Genomic DNA, 20,269 nt, shown 5'->3' with positions numbered 1-20,269 from the left:
ATCTAATTAACTGCAGGGAAATTAATAAATTACGTACGCCGCATCTTTGAAGTAGTAAATAGAATAATTAAAACTTTAAATATATGAAAGTATATTATTACACACGTTTTTTATATAAATTTTGTAAATTAAACTTCAAATATTAAATTATTAATTCTATATATTTTATTACAATTATATACAATTTATAATAATATCTAATTTCAGTATAATGTGCAAATTTTTATAACTATTGAAAGATGCTTAAATGCAGTGGCGGCTCGGGAAGTTAGAGTTTGGTGGGGCACATTATATATACAAAAGAAAATACAATATATATATAAAAGAAAATACAAACAAATATTTTTATTTATGCATAATTAATTACATACAATTCGAATGATCCACGCTTTTATCAAATAAATTTAGTCCGTAAGATAGTTTTTTGAAATAACAAAAAAACCTTTTATACCAAATATCTTCACCACACTTTGAAAATAAAAGATATGGCGAACAAAATAATTTATTCATTACTGTACTTTCCATTACCCATTCGAATTTATCGAACAATATAATATACTAAACGTTACCACAACTGAATCTACCACACAAAAGGTCAAGTATGTTTGGTGAAGGAATCGACAACTTCGTTTATATCGTTATTTAGAGTTATCTCATTGGCTAGAAGCACGCCTCAGCTCCCCTACCATTGAAACAAAAGACCATTCGCAAATGTTAGGAGCTAATAGAAATATTCAAGATTCACTTATGAAATTAAATGATGCGAAGAGACACATTTAAAAATACCATTGGAAAACTTATACACAAAATATTCATTGAAATTTAATATAAAACTGATATTATTTGTTTAATTGTCGGTTTTACAACATATTAACCTTCTACCTTTGTTTATTAGTTGTATTAGTTTAATTTATTAATTATTCTATTTCAATGATAAAAAAACATAAACAAGTTTTTTTCATCTGAGTAGTCCTCATTGCTTAAATATATTTGTTGGCAAATCACTTATTTAAAAAAATACAAAATATTATTTAAACATTTTTATTACAGATATATATTTCATGTAAATTTTGTAAATTCCTCATAAAATTAATAAACATATAAATAAATTATTAATGCTATATTTAATACTATTGTTTATAATTTACATTGAGATTTTAATTAATTAATTAAGTACACATACATTTGAGCATTTAATAAATAGACAATTATATACAGTAATTTTAATAATTTATTAAAATAAGTGTTAAAGTATATAATAAGATGAAACAAAATAAGTAACTATTTTTTTTTAACTTCCGATACTGAAAAATTGGTCCCAAGATACCTTTAAAAAATGCTCTCCAAAGATCAGCACTTAATTTTAATAGGAAGGTCCTCCTCATCTCAGTTTTCCATTTTTGCTTCATTCCTATTGACATTTTTTGTAGAAAATTGAATGCTTTGCAAAAAAGGTATCTTACAATTTTTTCATAACTCTTACAGATTAGAAGATATCGGAAGTCAAAGTCAAAAATTTTACAAACAAAAATTCTAAATTTTATAACTCTTAGATAAATAAATATTATAAAAAGCGCTATATATACATTTTTTGTAGGAAAAATACTTTACAAAAAAGATCTCTTGTGGTTAATCCATTACTCTAACCATTTAGACAATATTCGCATTCGAATCCCAATTGCGTCCTGATTTTAATAAATATTTTAAATTTATCCATTTAAATAATAAATTTTGAGATAATTCATTATTCATCTATTAAAAAAAATAATGTTTAAGTATTAATATGAAAATATTACACTTTTTGGCTAGTTATAAAAATTAACTTTTATTACAATTAGGATAATATAATATTTAATTATCTACAAGTTATAAGATTTAGAAGTACTAAAGAAATTGTAATTAACTTCAAACTTCGTCCTCCGATATCTTCCAAACGGTAATAGTTATGAAAAAATTGTAAAATACCTTTTTTGTAGAGTGTCTAACATAAAATGTATATAAAATTTTTCTGTACGATCAAATAATGGCGAGATATGGATTTTGACATTTCGGGCAGAAGAACAAATGGAAAACTGAGATGAGGAGGAATTTCCTATTAAAATTAAGAGCTCATCTTTGAAGAGCATTTTTTAAAAGTGTCTAAGAAATAATTTTACAGTGTCTAAGTTAAAAAAAGTGAGATGAGGAGGAACTTCCTATTAAAATTAAGAGCTCATTTTTGAAGAGCATTTTTTAAAAATGTCTAAGAAGTGTCGAAGTTAAAAATCAATATTTAGTGTATATATCATATATATTTGTCAAATTATTTGTTTAAATGAATCGTAATCAAATAAAATAAGTTTCGAATTGTCTTATTATACAGATATAATTTATTACGCATAACTATTGTAAAATAACTCGTTAGCAACCATTGAAATAAACGATGAACTTTTCCAATTCCGCATTCAAATTGGGGCGATAGCAGAGATATTTTGTTAAATCCGACGCCGTCGAGCTTTTCACACAAACTTCCAACGAATATGTAAATGAGCACGTTGTACACGTGCAGAGATGAATCGAAACGGCCTGGTAAAAACGGCACTGCTCCGGAATATCCAAAGTTGGATGTGCGGCAATCGCGAATTAATTAAAATTTCACATTAATTCCCCAAAAAGGCGGATAAAATTCGCCGTCTTTTCGGTCTGTTTCAATTTCGGATGTCGTATTAATTATGTCCGTTTATTGCGTCGAGAGTCGGTGCACTTGTCGATGAGTTATGGTTTATCGATGGCAAAATTAATGTCCCGATTTTATTGGGCGCATATAAAAGGTTTTATAGTTCAGTGTGTATTTCATCCAGGCAACGGACGCGTTGGTTCGCCCAACTGCCTTTTCTTTCCACTTCCATCCAGGATTACGATGTACACTTTCGGCGAGGGCATTAATATAGGTGATGTATATCGGATCTAATGACTGAACGTGACGATATTACATAGGGCTCGACTAATCGCCCATTGTCGAGAAGAGACTATCATTTAATTGCTGCTAGGTGGATGTATATTTTCATTATAATTTATAATAGTCATATAATAACAAAAGGGTGAAATATTATTATTATTATCATACAAATTGAGGTATTAACTTTTAACTACCGGTCGACCATACCTGAAAATTTACTCGTCGTAGTGATTCCTAGTTTATAAATATTCTGTAGCTTTTTTAAATTAGCCTATTTTGGCCGTTTTGTAAAAATTAACTTTTTTTCAAACAATTTCAATTGTATTTTTATACAGTGTGATTCACCTAACTAATTCATTCATTAGAAGTTTACGGAGAATAGAAAAAGGTATTAATTCGTTTTTATAGCAATTACCGGTCTACTTTTCTAATTTATTTGAAATTGAACGTTACCGTTTCGTCGAGAGTGATACGAACTTTATTATTTTCAATGGAACACCCTGTATATTTTTGAATTCTACTTGTAATTGGAAAATATTATAAGCTACACCTAAATCCAATCATTTTTAAGCCATTCATCATTCATTTTTTTTTAATTTTGACATTAATAGACTAACTAAAATATCAGTCACTAATTTTGATGGTAGAAGGTTTGGAATTTTTGGCATGCACCATAAATCATTCTGTAGAAAACCATTATTAGTACTCCCAAATTTTATATAGGATATTTATTATTTATGTTTAATTTTGTGCATCCTAAAACATCAATAACAATATTTTCAGTGTAACACCATGTATAAAAATGAGCATTATTTTTACATTTATAGTAAATTTTTTCATTTTATATATACGGAATACTTATACCATCGGTGGTGATCCACTGAAAATAACAAAGTTATGTTTCACGATGTACGAAATGAACGGTATAAACAAAACTAATGAATACCTTTTATAAAATTTGGAAGTACAAGTGTAGCCTCCATATGGAGTAATCCTTGAGTTAATGTGTATGCCAAAAATGAATTTTTGAGCATCAAAATTGGTGATTTTAGAGATATTTGTTCACTAATCTGTGAAAATTAAAAAAAAATAATAACTCAAAAACTATCAAATTTAGGTATTGAACATAGAATAATAATTTACTAATTTTTTCATTTAATTTATTTTCAACGTGAAATTCACACATGAATTAGATAGGCGAATCATCCTGTATATAAGTAAATATAACAAAAATACTAAAATATATTTATTTTTAAATATTTATTCAGTAACATTTTATGATAAAAATTATAAATTTACAAACGGTGAAACTGTTTTATATTTGAACAAGAATAAAATTTGTTTTAATTACATTAAATTTAAAAGTTTGAAACAGAACAATCTGATGAGATTAATTTCATTTATTAAATAAATATATACTTTTTCGTATGTTTGATGTGTGGAACTTCATAAATACGTTGCAAATCAAAATATTATTCCCTCAAAATATCGTAGTAAACTAATGATTCTATAACAATTCTATTGTTGACCATTTTTATTTAAATCTTATCTATCAAGAACGACAACGTTCGACAGTTTTTGATTTTAAAGACATGCAAAAGTTATTTTAATTAAGAGTCTCGAACAAAAAAGTTTCTTTGAATTTCCCAGATAAAAACGTTGATATGTATTAGAACGTCAAAGTAAATTTCGTCGTTTGCATAACATCTTAGAAAAATTGCTTATAACAAACTATTTAGGAATAAATTACCGAGCACCATAACTCGTGCTAAGTATTTCATCCGAGGATTTTCATTTCACACCAACTTCACCCTGAACTTTCCCGTTCATAAAAGTACCGAAACCTCGGTAGCTTACGCTTACTTACCGCCCATTGAAAATTACAAACTTTCTTCAGCTCCCTAAAACACTCGCTTAAAACAATACAATTTTTCCGTCTGTGATTCGTTCGTTCGTTCGCTGTTTACGATAATTTTGATGCAGAGCCAGGCTAATTTCGCTAGTGTAGCTGCATAATTAAACTTTTGCCGTAACATTTGCCGCTTTGGCTAATCCGCGGCGATCACGTGCCATTCAACGACAAACTCCCCGGTTAAGTTCTGCCAACTAATTTTGCACAATTTGGCGCTAGTCCGACTGCTTTATGCCCCCAGATCTAATCAGCGTTACATCCGTCTAATCGTTTTAGTTTAAGACGAAGATGAAGCCAGACTTCATATTATTAGCTTACCGGTAAAACGCTTTTATCGCTGTCAATTGTTGTAAAACGTTTATATTATTAGAAAAATGCAATTTAGAGTAGCTTTTAAATCTAAATCTCTGAAAAACTACTGATAATCAATAAATATCCACTGATTACTATCAACTAATTAATCAATACAATTCCACTAATAGGTGGGAATAATGTCACTGATGAATCAGTAAGTTGAAGTTATTAATCGGTAATTTCCATTGATGAATCAGTAAGTATATTGATTCCACTTAGTAATGAGTACAATGAAGTAGAAGAATTTTACTAATGAAGAAATAATTTTCAGCATTACTGTTTGAAATAACAGAATTCATTTTTCTACAAAATGTTAAGCACAACAAAGTCTTATTAGTTTTATCGTATTTAGAGCACATTTCAAAAGTAATTTTTTCAAAATAAATAAACAAACTAAACCAGAACTTCTTTGACAATTGTTCTTCTTACGGTTCAATTTGACACCGCTCCGACTTCATCGTCGGGTTTTGTAGGTGCCGCGGGACCGGCAACACGTTCGCAACAGTGAATCCGCGGCGGTGCACCGTGGCGGCGTTGTTGGCACAGACGGCGGAGTTGTGGCGGAGGCGGTTGCCACGGCGGCAATCTATATGCAAATTAGGCCGCAATAGAATCATTTCCCGTGACGCGGCCGACACCCACCACCTTCCTCGGCGCTCGCGAATTTTAATTTTACCCAATCGTTTATATCGACGGGACTTTTGTCTTTGGTGCATCTAATGAATGCGCCGCGGGAGACCGCTCTATTAAAAAAGTTTACTTAGTGTCGAACATTTTTAGCTCTGATTACGTACCGAAGAAGATTTAACTGAATGGATAAATGTTGACAATTTGTAAAAAATATAAAAATCACAAAATAAATATGCTTTATTAAAACTTTATTACTTTATTAAACTACTTAATACAATTGAGGAAACATTAATTTAGCAAGGTTTCCAAAATAAATTGGAAATGTTAGAAAATAGACCAGATAAAGATCGCTAAATTTTCATATTTTACATTTTGTTAAAAAATGAAGTTTGGCCGCTCTTTTGTTCCCTCCTAAACATTATAATAAGTTAAAATCCCCTAGGCAATCTAACATAAATAATGCGGAGGGAAGCCACCCAAAACACATACCTACTATAACAATAAATTGAAAAGGAACAAGGTATTATGTTGTAATTTGAGTAATAAATAAGTCACAAAAACTCATTTACATTGTCTTAACGATGTGTACGTAATAAAAGGCATGGCTTACCTTACATTAATTAATTTGTCACTTATTTCGGTATGAAATCTTGTTCATTATCCCAGTAATAACATATCAATGATATATCGTATTTCGATATTTTATTTCACACTCATAAAAAACTATTAATATAAAAGTTAAAATAATAAACGGGACCCAAAAAATGGTGGAAAATATTTTTTAGTTTCCAAAATGACCAATGCCACCACTAATTAAGAAAAATCATTTTTTCTTTCTGATTTACCAATTAAAGGTTCATTTAATATAAACTGCATGTCATAAGTAGAGACATTGTCAATATTTATAAACAGAACTTATGGTAATTTAAATTATTTAAAAAATAAAATATTTTCACTATTTGAATCAATTATTGCTTGAGACCTGTGGGGCATACTCTCTACTAAATTATTAACATAATCTTGAGCTATTTCTTCCCATAATTGTGATAACAATACCCAAAGTTGTTGTAGAGTCTTTGGAGATGGTACTTTATTCATAAGCCTTCTTTGTAGCATGCCCCAAGCATGCTCGATGGGAATGAGGTTTGAAGAGCATGGTGGTAACACCAAATGAGGGATTCCATACAATTTTCGACCTTCTTCGACTATTGTAACTGTAGACGATTATCGCTAAAAAACAGGTCCCCAACGGTAGCATAAAAATTAATAATTATTTGCTCAATAATGTCCCACCTATCATACTGTCCTGACAAATGTAGAGATCTGTTCTTCCCCTAAACAGATTCCAGCCTAAACCATAAGACCTTCATCTCTAACTGAATGAACCAATTGGCATGCCCTTCTATTTCTTGGTACCCCAGGTCTTGGCAGCTATATGAAAATCTGACTCGTCTGTGAACAGTACTAAACGCCAGTTGTCCCTTCAATTAATTGTCTAGCACATGTTAATCTTTCACGCCAATGTCGATCCGTCAACGGTACTCTTCTCAAAGGACGCCGAGATACCAAAGGTCGTCTGATGGTTCAAGTGGAAACAAAGGTATCAGTATCATGAAGCTACTGAGACAATGCTCGTGCAGTAATTAACGGCTCTCTTCGCGTAATTAAGATAACATATCGGTCATCTTGAGCGGTGGTTATCTAGTTCCCTGTCACATTTCCTGCGTTCTGAAGCCTAGACGCAAGTTTTGAAATAACACTTTGTGAAACATTGAAAATGTTTGCAACTTTGGTCTGTAGGGCACCATTTTGAAGCATTCCCACAGCTCTATTGACTTCATCTTGGCTTAATTTACGACATATTTTTACTAAACTTATTTAGAACTAATTTTATTGCAAAATAAGTAAAACATGAAATGGACGGTCCGTGAATATTTTTATTTACTCAGTAATAAAAACTTAAAATAAAATATGTCGTTTTAGTACACTTTTATTGTATTATTATTTATTTAATTTTACGCCGTATTATTTTATTCTTTATTTAAAGAACTTTCAGTGTATCTCTTAAAATAAAATTGTAGCAGAACGTTAAACATTCAATAAGATAAAAGTTGATAACTTTGAATTAATTTATTTTTACTCTATTTTTCATACTTTATAGCTCTTTTACATCAATCGTTACAAATACTAATTCTATATAAAACAACTACAAATTTTGTAAAATGTGAAACAAAGAAAAACATTTCTTTTTCCAAATTTATCGACATCCAATGAATCAAAGAGAAGTTATCACATTTTTCAAGAGATACACTTAAATTTAAAATTATTTTATTGTAAGTATCAATTTCTAAACAACTAAAATTGTAAAGAAGATTATTGTACTGAGCCTTGATTTCTGAAAAGGATTTTATCAGGATCTAGTTAAATTGATAAGTGAAAAAGAGTAGAATTGCCTTCAAAGACTAAACATTTCAGCTCGGACATTGTGTTCTTTAGGATAATTTAATTCTGGTGAAATTTCATTAATTAGTATGCAAATGAGTTTCTACAATGTGTTGGAGTAATTATAGTTCTAATTACTTAAAATGTCATTTAGAAGCTTGTTTATTATTCTATTAAAACAACGACGTATTATTATTAATGCATCAGCTGCTGTTCAAGTTTTAATAACCGCGGAAGTAAATATACTTTTTGCAAACTAAATTGTCAATTCAAAAACTCCGCGTCCCCAAAAGATATTAATTATGCCGGCAAAGCAAAAGATCGTTTTCCAACTGCGAACTCGGACAACAGGCGCTAAGTGCAGTTTGATTAAGGAACAGTTTTCGTAATTACACGAGAATTAAAATGGGAGCGGGCCAGAAAGGGGCACAGGGTCGGCACCGAGAGCGACGTGTTCCGGGACAATGCAGGACCGGCAGCGTGTGCAGTGGTTTAGTCGTAATTGGGACGGCCCTCATTTGCATATAAATTGTCAGCGGGGCGGCTAACCTGCCAAATTTGCATACTGTTGCCCGCGGTCCATGATTTGTTTCCATACAAGCTGCCGCCGTGCCTCCACACTCTGCTCCGTCCCGCTCTATGCGGTGCAATTCCTGCTCTATATACGCTGTCGATCCATACCTGTGAGCCATTCCACGAGGAATCCGTTAAGTATGCAGGCCACGTGATTATACAAATGGGAATTGCTGATAAAACAATGGGTTTTTGTATTTTTAACATCAAACCATAAACATGAAGCACTGTTAAGTGGTTTATACTTTCAATCTATGTTAGAAGTATAAATTGTAAAATATTTAGTCTAGCATCCTTTGAACGTTTCAAATCGTTAATTTTGCTGCCTTTAGAAACAACTTAAACTCAATATTACGCTTTGAATTAATTTGCATTTAATTTGAATAGACGTGGACATCTAAGGCAAACTTTCTAATTAATTAATGAGATATGAATGGAAGACCACATAAATTCTTAATAAACTTAACTAAAGAGTTCTAAGAAGTTGCAGAAAGCACATAATATGACGAATATAAAATAAAGCAAACTGAATATGAAGAACATAAAAGAAAATGCAAAAAGACCCAATGAAACTAAACGAAACTTTAAGAACTGATTCTTTTAAATCGGAAATTTAATCCAATAATCTAAAGCAAATCAATGAATCCATAAGAGAATTTCGGTTATATTTTGCACGATCAGATTTCATTATCATGGAATGACTCTAATGGTTCAAATCGAATCCTAGAACAGGTCGTGTTGATTTTCGATATATTTTATTATTTGCATATCGACGGGAGATAAACCAACACGTAGTCCCGTCCGACGTCCCTTGTGCCCCTCAGTTCACCGGTTTATCTCCATTCCGTTCGTTCGTGTTGTTTTTTACGGCAATTCATCACGATGGACGCAATATGTAGAGCGGATTGGTTTAAACGCTCATTTTCCACGGGCACCGGCAATAAATTTTGCCAATGTCGTTATACTCTCACAAAGTAAACAGGAGAATTCGAAAATGTTACTTAAAATGTATATGGAATAGATGTACCTTATTAATCATTTTCTGCCTTATTTTAATTTTATTCCATTTCTTCAATTATTCATTCGTTCTCTCAATTATGTCATTGTTAAGTATTTCGTATATTTCTTTTAAATTTGTGGCCCTAAGGATCTAAAATTTAAATTGAAAAATAATTCAGTATGTGGATTTTATTGAGTATTTAAAATTTCAGAATTATGGGCCAAAAATTAAATTTTTATTTAAATAAAATTTGACTGTCACTTCATTATCCTTTTGAATCACAGTTCGCACAATATTTGGCATACAAAACTATAAAGAATAATGTAAAAACTCATTACTTGAACTTCTGAACGGCGAACCTCGTTCAGAAAACGACAAAACGAGTTCAGCATATGTATATCTGTTTTCCTAAAAACATCCTGTAAATCGTAGTAATACAACATTGAATATGCACACATTCGTAGGAAAAACCATTGCTGGTAATAAATCACAGACCGGAAAAAAGTCATAAATCTTTTGTGCGAAAGTTGAACGTACACCACGGAATCAAGTGTAATCCCGTGCCAGAGCGCATTCTTAATTATTGCACACAACAGCGGGGGAACATCAGTCAACTCGGTCCCTCAGGACTAACAAGGACGTTCAAAACCTGCACGGTGGCCCAAATATAATATATGAAGTTACTCTTGCAACTTTTTAAAGCTACACACACAGCTACATCATCACTGAAAATTTGTTACTTTTATAAGTTTGGTGTTTTTAAAGAAATACATATTAACAGATATCACCTTAATAGAGATGATAAGATTCATGTTTTTTTTTTATTTTTAGATTGTATAATGGTACGATTGATATTTTTTGTGAACTGTGATACAAAGTAAAAACTTCAAACTAGAAAACATAAATATTAATATTTAATTAAGGTTGTGGATACTGTTGTTAATTTATTATTAGTATTAAATATTAATTTATTATTAATTTTTTGATAATGTGATCTAGGTGGGGTGGGTGATCACGTGATCGGACTGTGAAAATTTATTTAATATAAAAAATAAATAATTTTTTAATAAAAATTTGAAATAAATTGTAATTTCTTATTTATTTTTATCTTTCAAAATTATTTATTTTTACTATATTTATATAATTAACAAAGTTTTCACAATTTCTTATATTCTACATAATTTATTTTTTATAATTCTTTAAAATTTTAGCAAATTTTAATAAATATTAACTAAATATAATATTGTTCTACTTTACCAATTCTATAATAACATTTTTTCTCAACCAATAAAAAATAAAAAATAGATAAATGTAAAAAATAAAAAAAAATTATTAAATTATAACAATTATAATTAATTTTATAAATAATTATTCGTCAACTTGTATTGTATAAATCATGATTTGAGCACTCAATTATCAAATAAATGAAGTTTTAATATTAATATTTAATTATGGCTGTGGTTACAGTTGTTTATTATTAGTATTAATTATTAATTTAATAATAAGTTTTTGGTGATCACGTGATCAGAGTGGGACTGCCATGTTATCGGTGTATGGTAATCATCGGGAAGGGGTAATCACGTGATCACGTGACCTGGAATGTGAAAATTTGTTTAATTTAAAAAGAAAATTAATAACTGTTTAATAAAAATTTTAAACAAATTGAAACGTCTCTATTTAATATATTTTCATACGAGATCTGCATTTTTTATAAAATTATTTATTTTTATTATATTTATATAGTCAACAGAGATTTACATTTTTTAAAATTGTACATAATTTATTTTTCAAAATTCTTTAAAATTTTTGGCGAATTTAAATAAATACCGTAATAACTAAATATAAAATTTGTTTTATTTTACTAATTACATATTAATATTAATTTTTTTCTCAACCAATAAAAAATAAAAAAATGGATAAATGGTAAAAACAACTTTTTAAATTATAACAGTTATAATTAATTTTATGAATTAACATACGAAGATAAATTTGTAAATCATGAGTTTAGCACTTAACACACTATAAGCGGGTCGGGTAAAAATACCCGTCTCGAGAACTGTTGATTGTTAGCGGGCCCTGTAATTTTTACCTTTTTGAATGTACAGTAAGTAAGTACTTACTTTAAAAGCGGGGTGAGATAATTTTACTCTATTGGTTTACATATCATCATTCAACAACTTAGTTTGGACTATTTTGCTACCCGCCTATAATGTCTTAATTATCAAATGTATGAAGTTTGGAGTTAGGTAATCACGTGATCGGGATATAGTGATAACGTAATCGGAACGGGGTGATCAGTGGATCAATGAAGATTAGTTTTGGTACTTCTACAAAAGCAATAGATACTAACATTTTCTGATATCTAGTCTTTTATGTACAGTATTACAATCGCCCTATCGTCTAATTTAAATTTAGAACTTTTAATAGAAAACTGGATCTTCCCTATATTCCTGCTTTTACATGTAATATGGTCGTATCAAATAATTTAATTATTAACTAAATTAATTATATTCTAAGAGAAGCAGGAATATACTCTTTTCTCCAAATTAATGAGAGTTCTCTTTACATCTGATATTTATCTTCTTAACTAATTGCGAAGAGTCGTTTCTCAGAATATCATGTATTTCCAAAATGCTCAGCCAACATTAATTATTTTAATTTCAACCTACCCATCGACATCGTAAAAACTGTGGCAAATATGAAGGATACAAATTAACATACAAAATTATAAAATTACATTTTGTCGAGCAGCGTTTTATCAGTTTAGCACTTTTTAAAAAACACCCGACCACGGTAAACCGACTCCTCGGTTGCTCATCTAACCCACATAGGTGAGCCCGAACGCCTCTCATAATCGAGAAGAATTATTGCCAGTTTCACTGGCAGCGTATATACATACATGCAAACGTATACGGATATATATAATTTTAATGCTGATGTCGGTTTATCGTTATCGTGTCTGGCAGGACGGGCGGCAAATGCGGGCGGAAAACGCGAACGGGATATTACCGCGAAATGGATGGGACAGAAGCTGTGCTCCGATGCCGGCTGAATTTTAATCATCGTCCTCATCGGTTCTTTGCGACTTTTCCCCATCCAAACAATGCCAACCATCCGCCGTGCTTATCGCTTTAATATGTCAAGTGATTTTGTTCCTTAACATAGTGATTTACGGCGGAGGATTAACGGCGACGGTAACGGTTACTGTACCGAGGTTTGGATTAATGATGGATAAATCATTCTCAAGTACATAATCGTCTAAATTGATATTACGGGGATTATTAATTACAGAAAATCAATAAGTATTCTGTTTCAACATTATTTAGTGTCCCTTATGGTGGTAAAAACTCCAACAACCATGCAAGAATAAAAATAAATAAAAAAGTCTAAAAAGATTATTTTAGATTACCTGCAGCAATTATTAACAAACTAATGAATATATTAATGATTCTGAAACTAATTATTAAATATTTGCTATAAAAAAGGTTCGGATTACCAAATAAAGTACAAAATTATGAATAATACGTACACGTTATATACGGACAGAGTGGTCATACTTATGGCAACTTATGTTAGTATTGAATGTTAATATTATTCTTTAAAAAATTTACAAAAGACAGGCTCATATATAGAGCAACAGATTAAATAACACAATAATTTTATTACAAAAAAAAATTCTTTTTAAATTAAATTAATTTTATAATTATTAAGTTTCTAAACATTTTGTACCTCAATTTATATATCTTTATTTATATTTATATACAACATTTTATTTCGGGCAGTGTTAGCAACCAAACCCTATATTCAATACAATTGATTTTATAATTTATTTCTGTGTCCGACAATTAAAAAATGGTTCGCTTCTGAAGGAGTACGTGTAATGTCTTGGCCAGCACAAAGCCCAGACCTCAATCCAGTTGAAAATTTTTGGGATGAAATTGATCAGAAAATCCATGCAAAAAGACTGTCAAATTTGAATGAAATCTCAAAATCACTCTAAAGAAATTTTGAACGATTATATTGAAAAATCGAAATCTATGAAGAAAAGTTGTTTAGAAATTATTAAAAATAATGAATATGCTACGAGATACTAAATAAAAGAAGGGTACGTACATAAGGTTGTTTTATTTTATAGTTGCGCTCTATTTTTCATTTTTGAATATTTTTCAAATATTAATATATAACTAACTAAACCTACTAATAAATAATTATATTGTATTGTTTTTTTTTTTTTAAATATACTGCACAACTGAAAATAATGTGGATATTTAAACGTACACTTTTATCAAGACAAATGAAAATTTCTAAAGTTGCTCTACATATGAACGTTAGTATATATATATATATATATATATATATATATATATATATCAATTCCCAAAATGTGAAAGAATGATCTCACTCGAACAAAACTGAAAACTCAATAAGACACCAGAAAGTTTTAACAACGGGACAAATTTAATAGTTTTAAAAACATAATTAATCCATTTATTGATTTTTCTTTGTGTTAAACTTTTTATTAGCGGTGTCAGTTTTTCGGGGTCAAACCTCCCGCCATCCATCCTTTTAGCGCAAATTTCCAAGGTAAATTATTTATAACGGCCCAAAGTTCCCGAAACTTTCTTGTTATCGGTCGTTAACGGTCTCTCCCCCGTTTCAGCACTAATAAGTACGGCCTATACAAACTCAACTAAACCGCCATCGACAAAATCTACAATAAAAGCCAAATTTACCCTGCAATCCAAGGATGACACGTTTTTGTGTCCATATTTCAATTATTAATAGCGATTTTTTTATAAGACACGGAAATGTTATCCAATTCAGATAAAGGTCATTGTTTCAGAAGCAATAAATCATTTATTACACGGCGACTACACCTGAAATGTAAATTTATTGCGAACGAATAAATGAGCCCTGTGGCAATTCACCGAGTACATCGATTGAGTCGAACAGAGTCCAACACAATACAAATTAATGAATGCCACGAAAAGCAAATACGGTACAGATCAAAAGATTCTGGTAAACAAATAATGAAACAGTCAATTAAAAATGTCCATTAATTACACACTTGTAAAAAATACGTGTTTTCCCATCATAAATATCTTTAATCATGATTGCAAAATCAACGAAAATTATTTAAATATTCCGGTGACAATTCAGATATCGACATACCATCTAAATAAATTTGTCATGAATATTATAGTTGATTGATTCAATTTTATGCGGAGGATCAGGGTTTGTTCTAATCACGTGTCAATTATTTACGGAATACGCGTCTGTCTTGTTACGTTTCAATTTAACGTAACCCCATTCTAGGTCCTCCTTTAAATTCCCACTGAATCTCATACACTATCGAATAAATTAAGCATGCGATAAATAACTTAGTGTTAACCGAGTAAAATTCCCATTATTCCAACCCAATAAATTAAGACATGATTATCTACAAACTCATACAGTTATGCAGTTTTTTAGTTTAAATTCTGCAATCAACCCAATATCAATACAATCAACGACCGCGGTCATTAATTCAATTGGTATGTGCGAATACTGGGAAATATATATTTGGTTCGTAGTATGATTGAAACATAAACAACGGAGAACGTTATACAATTAAAACGTCCTTGTTAAAATAATTACTTGTTGACGTGAAAACGCATAAATATAGGAGTTCGGAGAATTGCAAACATCCCAATTGCTGTACCGGGATATTCTGAAATACTGGATCTGGCTATGGATTTTGAAATAATTGACAAACCGTTTTAATGTCCATAAACGTGCGGTTATTAATTCTAAGTCTGGTTGATACTATTCAGTCGTGAGGAATATGTACATTTAGTACAAAATAAGTCCACGTCCACTCTCTTGAAATTCCATGCTTCATTAAACAAATAATTTATATATTCCCCATTATTCCTAAATGTTACAAGATTTTGAATGGGAAAAGTAGTAACAGCAACAGCCCAATAAACGACATCATGTTAGTTAATTAGACCATCAAAGAAACACTCAAACTCGACTCACCACCCTAAACCATGAGTGGTTCCCATCCATTACACGTTTTACCGGGATTTTAAGCATAAAAGCACAATCATTTTTGACCACATGATACTAGGGTGTCTTTTATCTTGATCATTTTCGAAATATACATTACAAATCCTTCCGATAACACTAATGGTTAATTAAGAATAATTTTCCCATAATCTATAATACATATAAATAAAATTGGAGTGTCTGTTTGTAATATTGAAATAACCGTTTTGTACTACATGCATATGAATATAAATACTGTACATACACCAAAATAATATTTTTTACAACTTTTGTCTTTCTGTTTGTTCCGGCTAATCTCTGAAATGGCTGGACCGATTTTGACGGGACTTTTATTGGCAGATAGCTGATGTAATAAGGAGCAACTTAGGCTACTTTTATTTTAGAAAGATAAAGTAATGTTGTGTCCAAGTACTGTTCAGTACCACGCGCAGCTCACGTGCATGCCACCACTGGGCCATCACGTCGGGCGCCTCCCGGACGAAGTCGCGGGAACAGCTGGTCATAAAATTAATTCAAATTAAAAAGAATTGTTCTTTTAATAAAAATGATTATGTCTTTTAGTTATTTCTTACGTTTTCAGTAATTTTTTGAGAATCCAGGAAGAATTAGAATTATTTATTTTTACTTTTTTAATGATTTTTCAGCAAATTAGTATTGGTAAAAAAATAAAAATGCATAGTTATTAAAGTGAAACTATGTAATTTAATCAGTATGAATTTAATCGTATAGATTTTGATCGTATGTAAAATGATCGTATGAAATTTGACCCTATGGAAAATGATCATATGGATTTTGATCGTATGGAAAATGATCGTATGGATTTTAATCGTATGGATTTTGATCGTATGGGATTAGGTCATTTTACGTTTTTAGTAATTTCTCACGATTTAATGAATTTTTGAAATTTTAGTAGTTTTTTACGTTTTTAATAAATTTTTACTGTATGTATATATATATATATATATATATATATATATATATATATATATATATATATATATATTTAAGGCTACCACTCGTAATTGTAGCAATTAATGCACCCAAGAAATTTCGAAAGTAGTAAATACTAATGAGCCATTAGTATTTACTACTACTCACACGGGAAATTTTCTTCGAAACTAAATTGTTCGAGAGGACCGAAATTTCTTCCAATTTTGCTTTCACAATAATTTTCACATAAAATTTTTATAATTAAAAATTTTTGGTTATAGAAGTCTAATAAACAGCTTGTAAAATATAAACAAAAATATTATTTTTAAAATTTCTAAATGGTACAACAATATTTATTGTCATATTTTTTATTTAAATCTTTTTACTGTATCTCTGATGGTGGTACGTTAAATATATTATTGTCATATTGTCTCAATTAATGTCGATAAACTTAGTATCTAAAGAAAATAATATGACCACTTTTCATTTTTTTTTTTTAAATTTTTAAATAAAATGGCAAATAAAACAGAAAAAGCCAAAGAAGTTGGTGAAAGCTACATCTCTTATATTTTATGTTACCAAAAACATAAAAAGAAACTATTCGATTAGAAGTTTCTGAAATATGGTTGACCAACTCCAATATTTAACAACTCTATGCATAATACAGAACTGTAATCGCATAAATATTTATCAATGCAGGTGCCGTTCGAGGTTCGTTAACTGTTTATTAAGACTTTAATCAATCGTAAATTAACAACGCCTCGAATTTGGAATGACTTTTGTGTCACCGGATACGACCTACTTCAATATATTCTTAGGAAAACCATTCAAATTATTAACCTTTAAAGGATATTATTCCAATAACGCTATAATACTGCCAAGTTCTATATTAAACTGCCATGACGTGCCATTCTATTGAATATCATCGAAATAAGCATAAACCACAGCACAAATCATTTTGTTTAGCGTGCGCGAATGTCGCTAAAAGAAAATAAAAATTTATAACCAGCAATTTAATATTGGATACGAGTTTTCAGCGACGACTTCTGTTTTGTTCGGTGCAATTGATAAAGTAATTTCGACTCGAATCGATACGGATCCATGTGAGAATGGAGATTTTCATAAGCCATCAATGGCGGTTTTAATTTGTATCGGCAAAAATCGCTAGAGGATTTGCACATGCCGTTCCGCCAGTGGCTTGTTAATATTTCCTGTGAACGTACCCTATCTTTAACCCACCAAATACTGAAATTTGAATCTGACACAAAAATAATTACACATTCTGTTTGCAATTAAGGCAAAATACAAAAATTGTATAATAATTTCCTAGCATACCAGCTCGGATTATTTATATCAATAAATTACACTGATATTAAACATGTTTCTCTATGCCCCAGTTCTCTATAATAATAATATCAAGTTGCTGATTGCGACGAGCTCAGATTGCATGATCGCCGGGTCGTTTTATAGAGATAATTATAGGCGAAAATTTCGATAAATGACAGTGCCGCCTCGCATATTTGAAATTCCCATAGAGTCTTAGTAGATCATAGATAGAGTAGATATTTTTGAGGATCGTCGAGGTGCATCATACATGCATTTTATTTATATGCAATTAACTAAAAAAAATTATATTGATTAAAAACAAACTTGTAAAAATGGAATGATTTTTATAATTTTATATCCTAGTATTTTTATGTTAAAATAAGTTAAAATATTAAAATATGTTAAAAATCCAACTGATAAAGTTTGAAATAAATTTCCAAATTCAAATTTCAAATTTTTTTTAGATGGTATTTGATTTGAATTTTTTACAAAAATATAATTATTTATAGCTAAATTTGAAAAAAGTTACATAGAGATAGTATATAATTATTATATTAAAAATTCAGCGAATTCCAAGAAGAATGGATTCATATTTATTGTTTTACATGGAATGAATGCGCCATTTATATTTCCAATAACATTAATATAATAATATTCAATGAAATTATTATTTTATTTACTGAATTGTAATAAAAAATATTTTGAAATTTTCAATAACAATAAGTTAGTTATACTATTTCCAGATTGAGTGAGCAATTTTATATAACATAATGCACAAATAAAAGTTAAATGGAATAAATCGAAACCATTGCAAACTACTATAATTAGATTAAAAATTTTAAATGCAAATTCAATCTTAATGAAATTTATTCTCGCTTACATTTGGATTTGAACATAATTGAATGAAAAATGTTTACCACTCGGCAATTCTACATTACAAAAGTAACTAGTCTAAAACGCCAGTTAATTTATCGGTACACAAAAAAAAAGTAAAATCCAAATAATTAATTGATGTTCAGTGAAACTTGCTTGGAAGACGCCTAAATTAGGTACTCACCTAAATTCTGTATTTCGCAGGGCAGTTCGACCGTATCGCCCGTCACCACTTTGAATACGTTGCCCCGGGAAATAAATCTGGGAGTGACGGCCGGTATGTGGCTTCCACCGAACGTCGAACTCACGCCTTCGGGGTTCATGAAAAAGAGCACACAAAGGATCATTAGAAACTGCGTCAATTTCAGAAAGGAGTCAATTGTAAATCCCTATTGTACCGTTTGTATTGTAAATTTAAAGAGGTTCTACGAGAGGTTCAAAGGAGCCTAGAGAATTAATTTAAATTAAAACAAAATGCTGTGTTCTAGAAAATAAATATTTTTTGTATGAATATTATTTCGCAAATTACATACAAAATTTCAGTTCAATAATGATCGAATAACGCTTCAATAATTTCGAACATATTTACAATTTTGAGGTACATAAAAGTTGTATTAATTAATTTAAAACGTGGTATTATTTTATTATATTTTCCAGGCTAGATAAGTTCATTAAATATTAATTGTAATAATGTATAATTTTAAATATTTATAAATTTACTTTCTCTGTACATAGAAATAACAAATAAATTCTGTAATTTTCTCTCTTTTATCCAGTAACCACAAAACCCTTTCGAACATTACTAAAAGAAAACAAAGCCATCATTAACGGGGCAGAACTGAGAAGGGTTAACAAGAAGGATGCGAAGCATTAACACAAAACGAAAAGGATCAACCGGGAACCGGTGCTACCAAAGGATTGATTAGCATTGACATTAGCGAAGGGGTTGTTTGAATGATTAAGGAACATGTGTCGGTCTCCGGTCACCTTTCACATTCATCAATAAAAATTTAATCTTACTACTTAATAATATTCAATAATTTCAAATAATTTATCTCAAGTTCAAGTTTATTTTATAATTTTTTTTAGATTTAATAATATATTTTAGGTGATACCTTCAAAAATAGGCAATATACAGTGATTAAGGTTTGAGTAGTGTTGATTGTCGTTCGTCGAAAACCTGTTATCGAATGATCGATTTTAGTCATTTTCAGTCCACCGTGCGTGGTTGCAACCGATG

The 20,269-nt window shown here is 30.0% G+C and overlaps 1 protein-coding gene across 1 annotated transcript in view; it reads right to left on the bottom strand.

Moving 5' to 3' along the window:
- The window catches only part of LOC109598270 (lachesin), a 77,308-nt gene that overhangs the window by 52,494 nt on the left and 4,545 nt on the right, over positions 1 to 20,269 (bottom strand). The window contains exon 2 of the mRNA XM_020014144.2: positions 19,214 to 19,339. Coding sequence (XP_019869703.1) covers positions 19,214 to 19,339 — 126 coding nt within the window. The remainder of the gene's footprint in view (positions 1 to 19,213; positions 19,340 to 20,269) is intronic.

This window comes from Aethina tumida, chromosome 3 (assembly GCF_024364675.1).
Source record: "Aethina tumida isolate Nest 87 chromosome 3, icAetTumi1.1, whole genome shotgun sequence".
Taxonomy (NCBI): Eukaryota; Metazoa; Arthropoda; class Insecta; order Coleoptera; family Nitidulidae; genus Aethina; species Aethina tumida.
The sequence above is the reverse complement of the archived record's forward strand: the minus strand, read 5'-3'. Positions and strand labels throughout refer to the sequence as shown.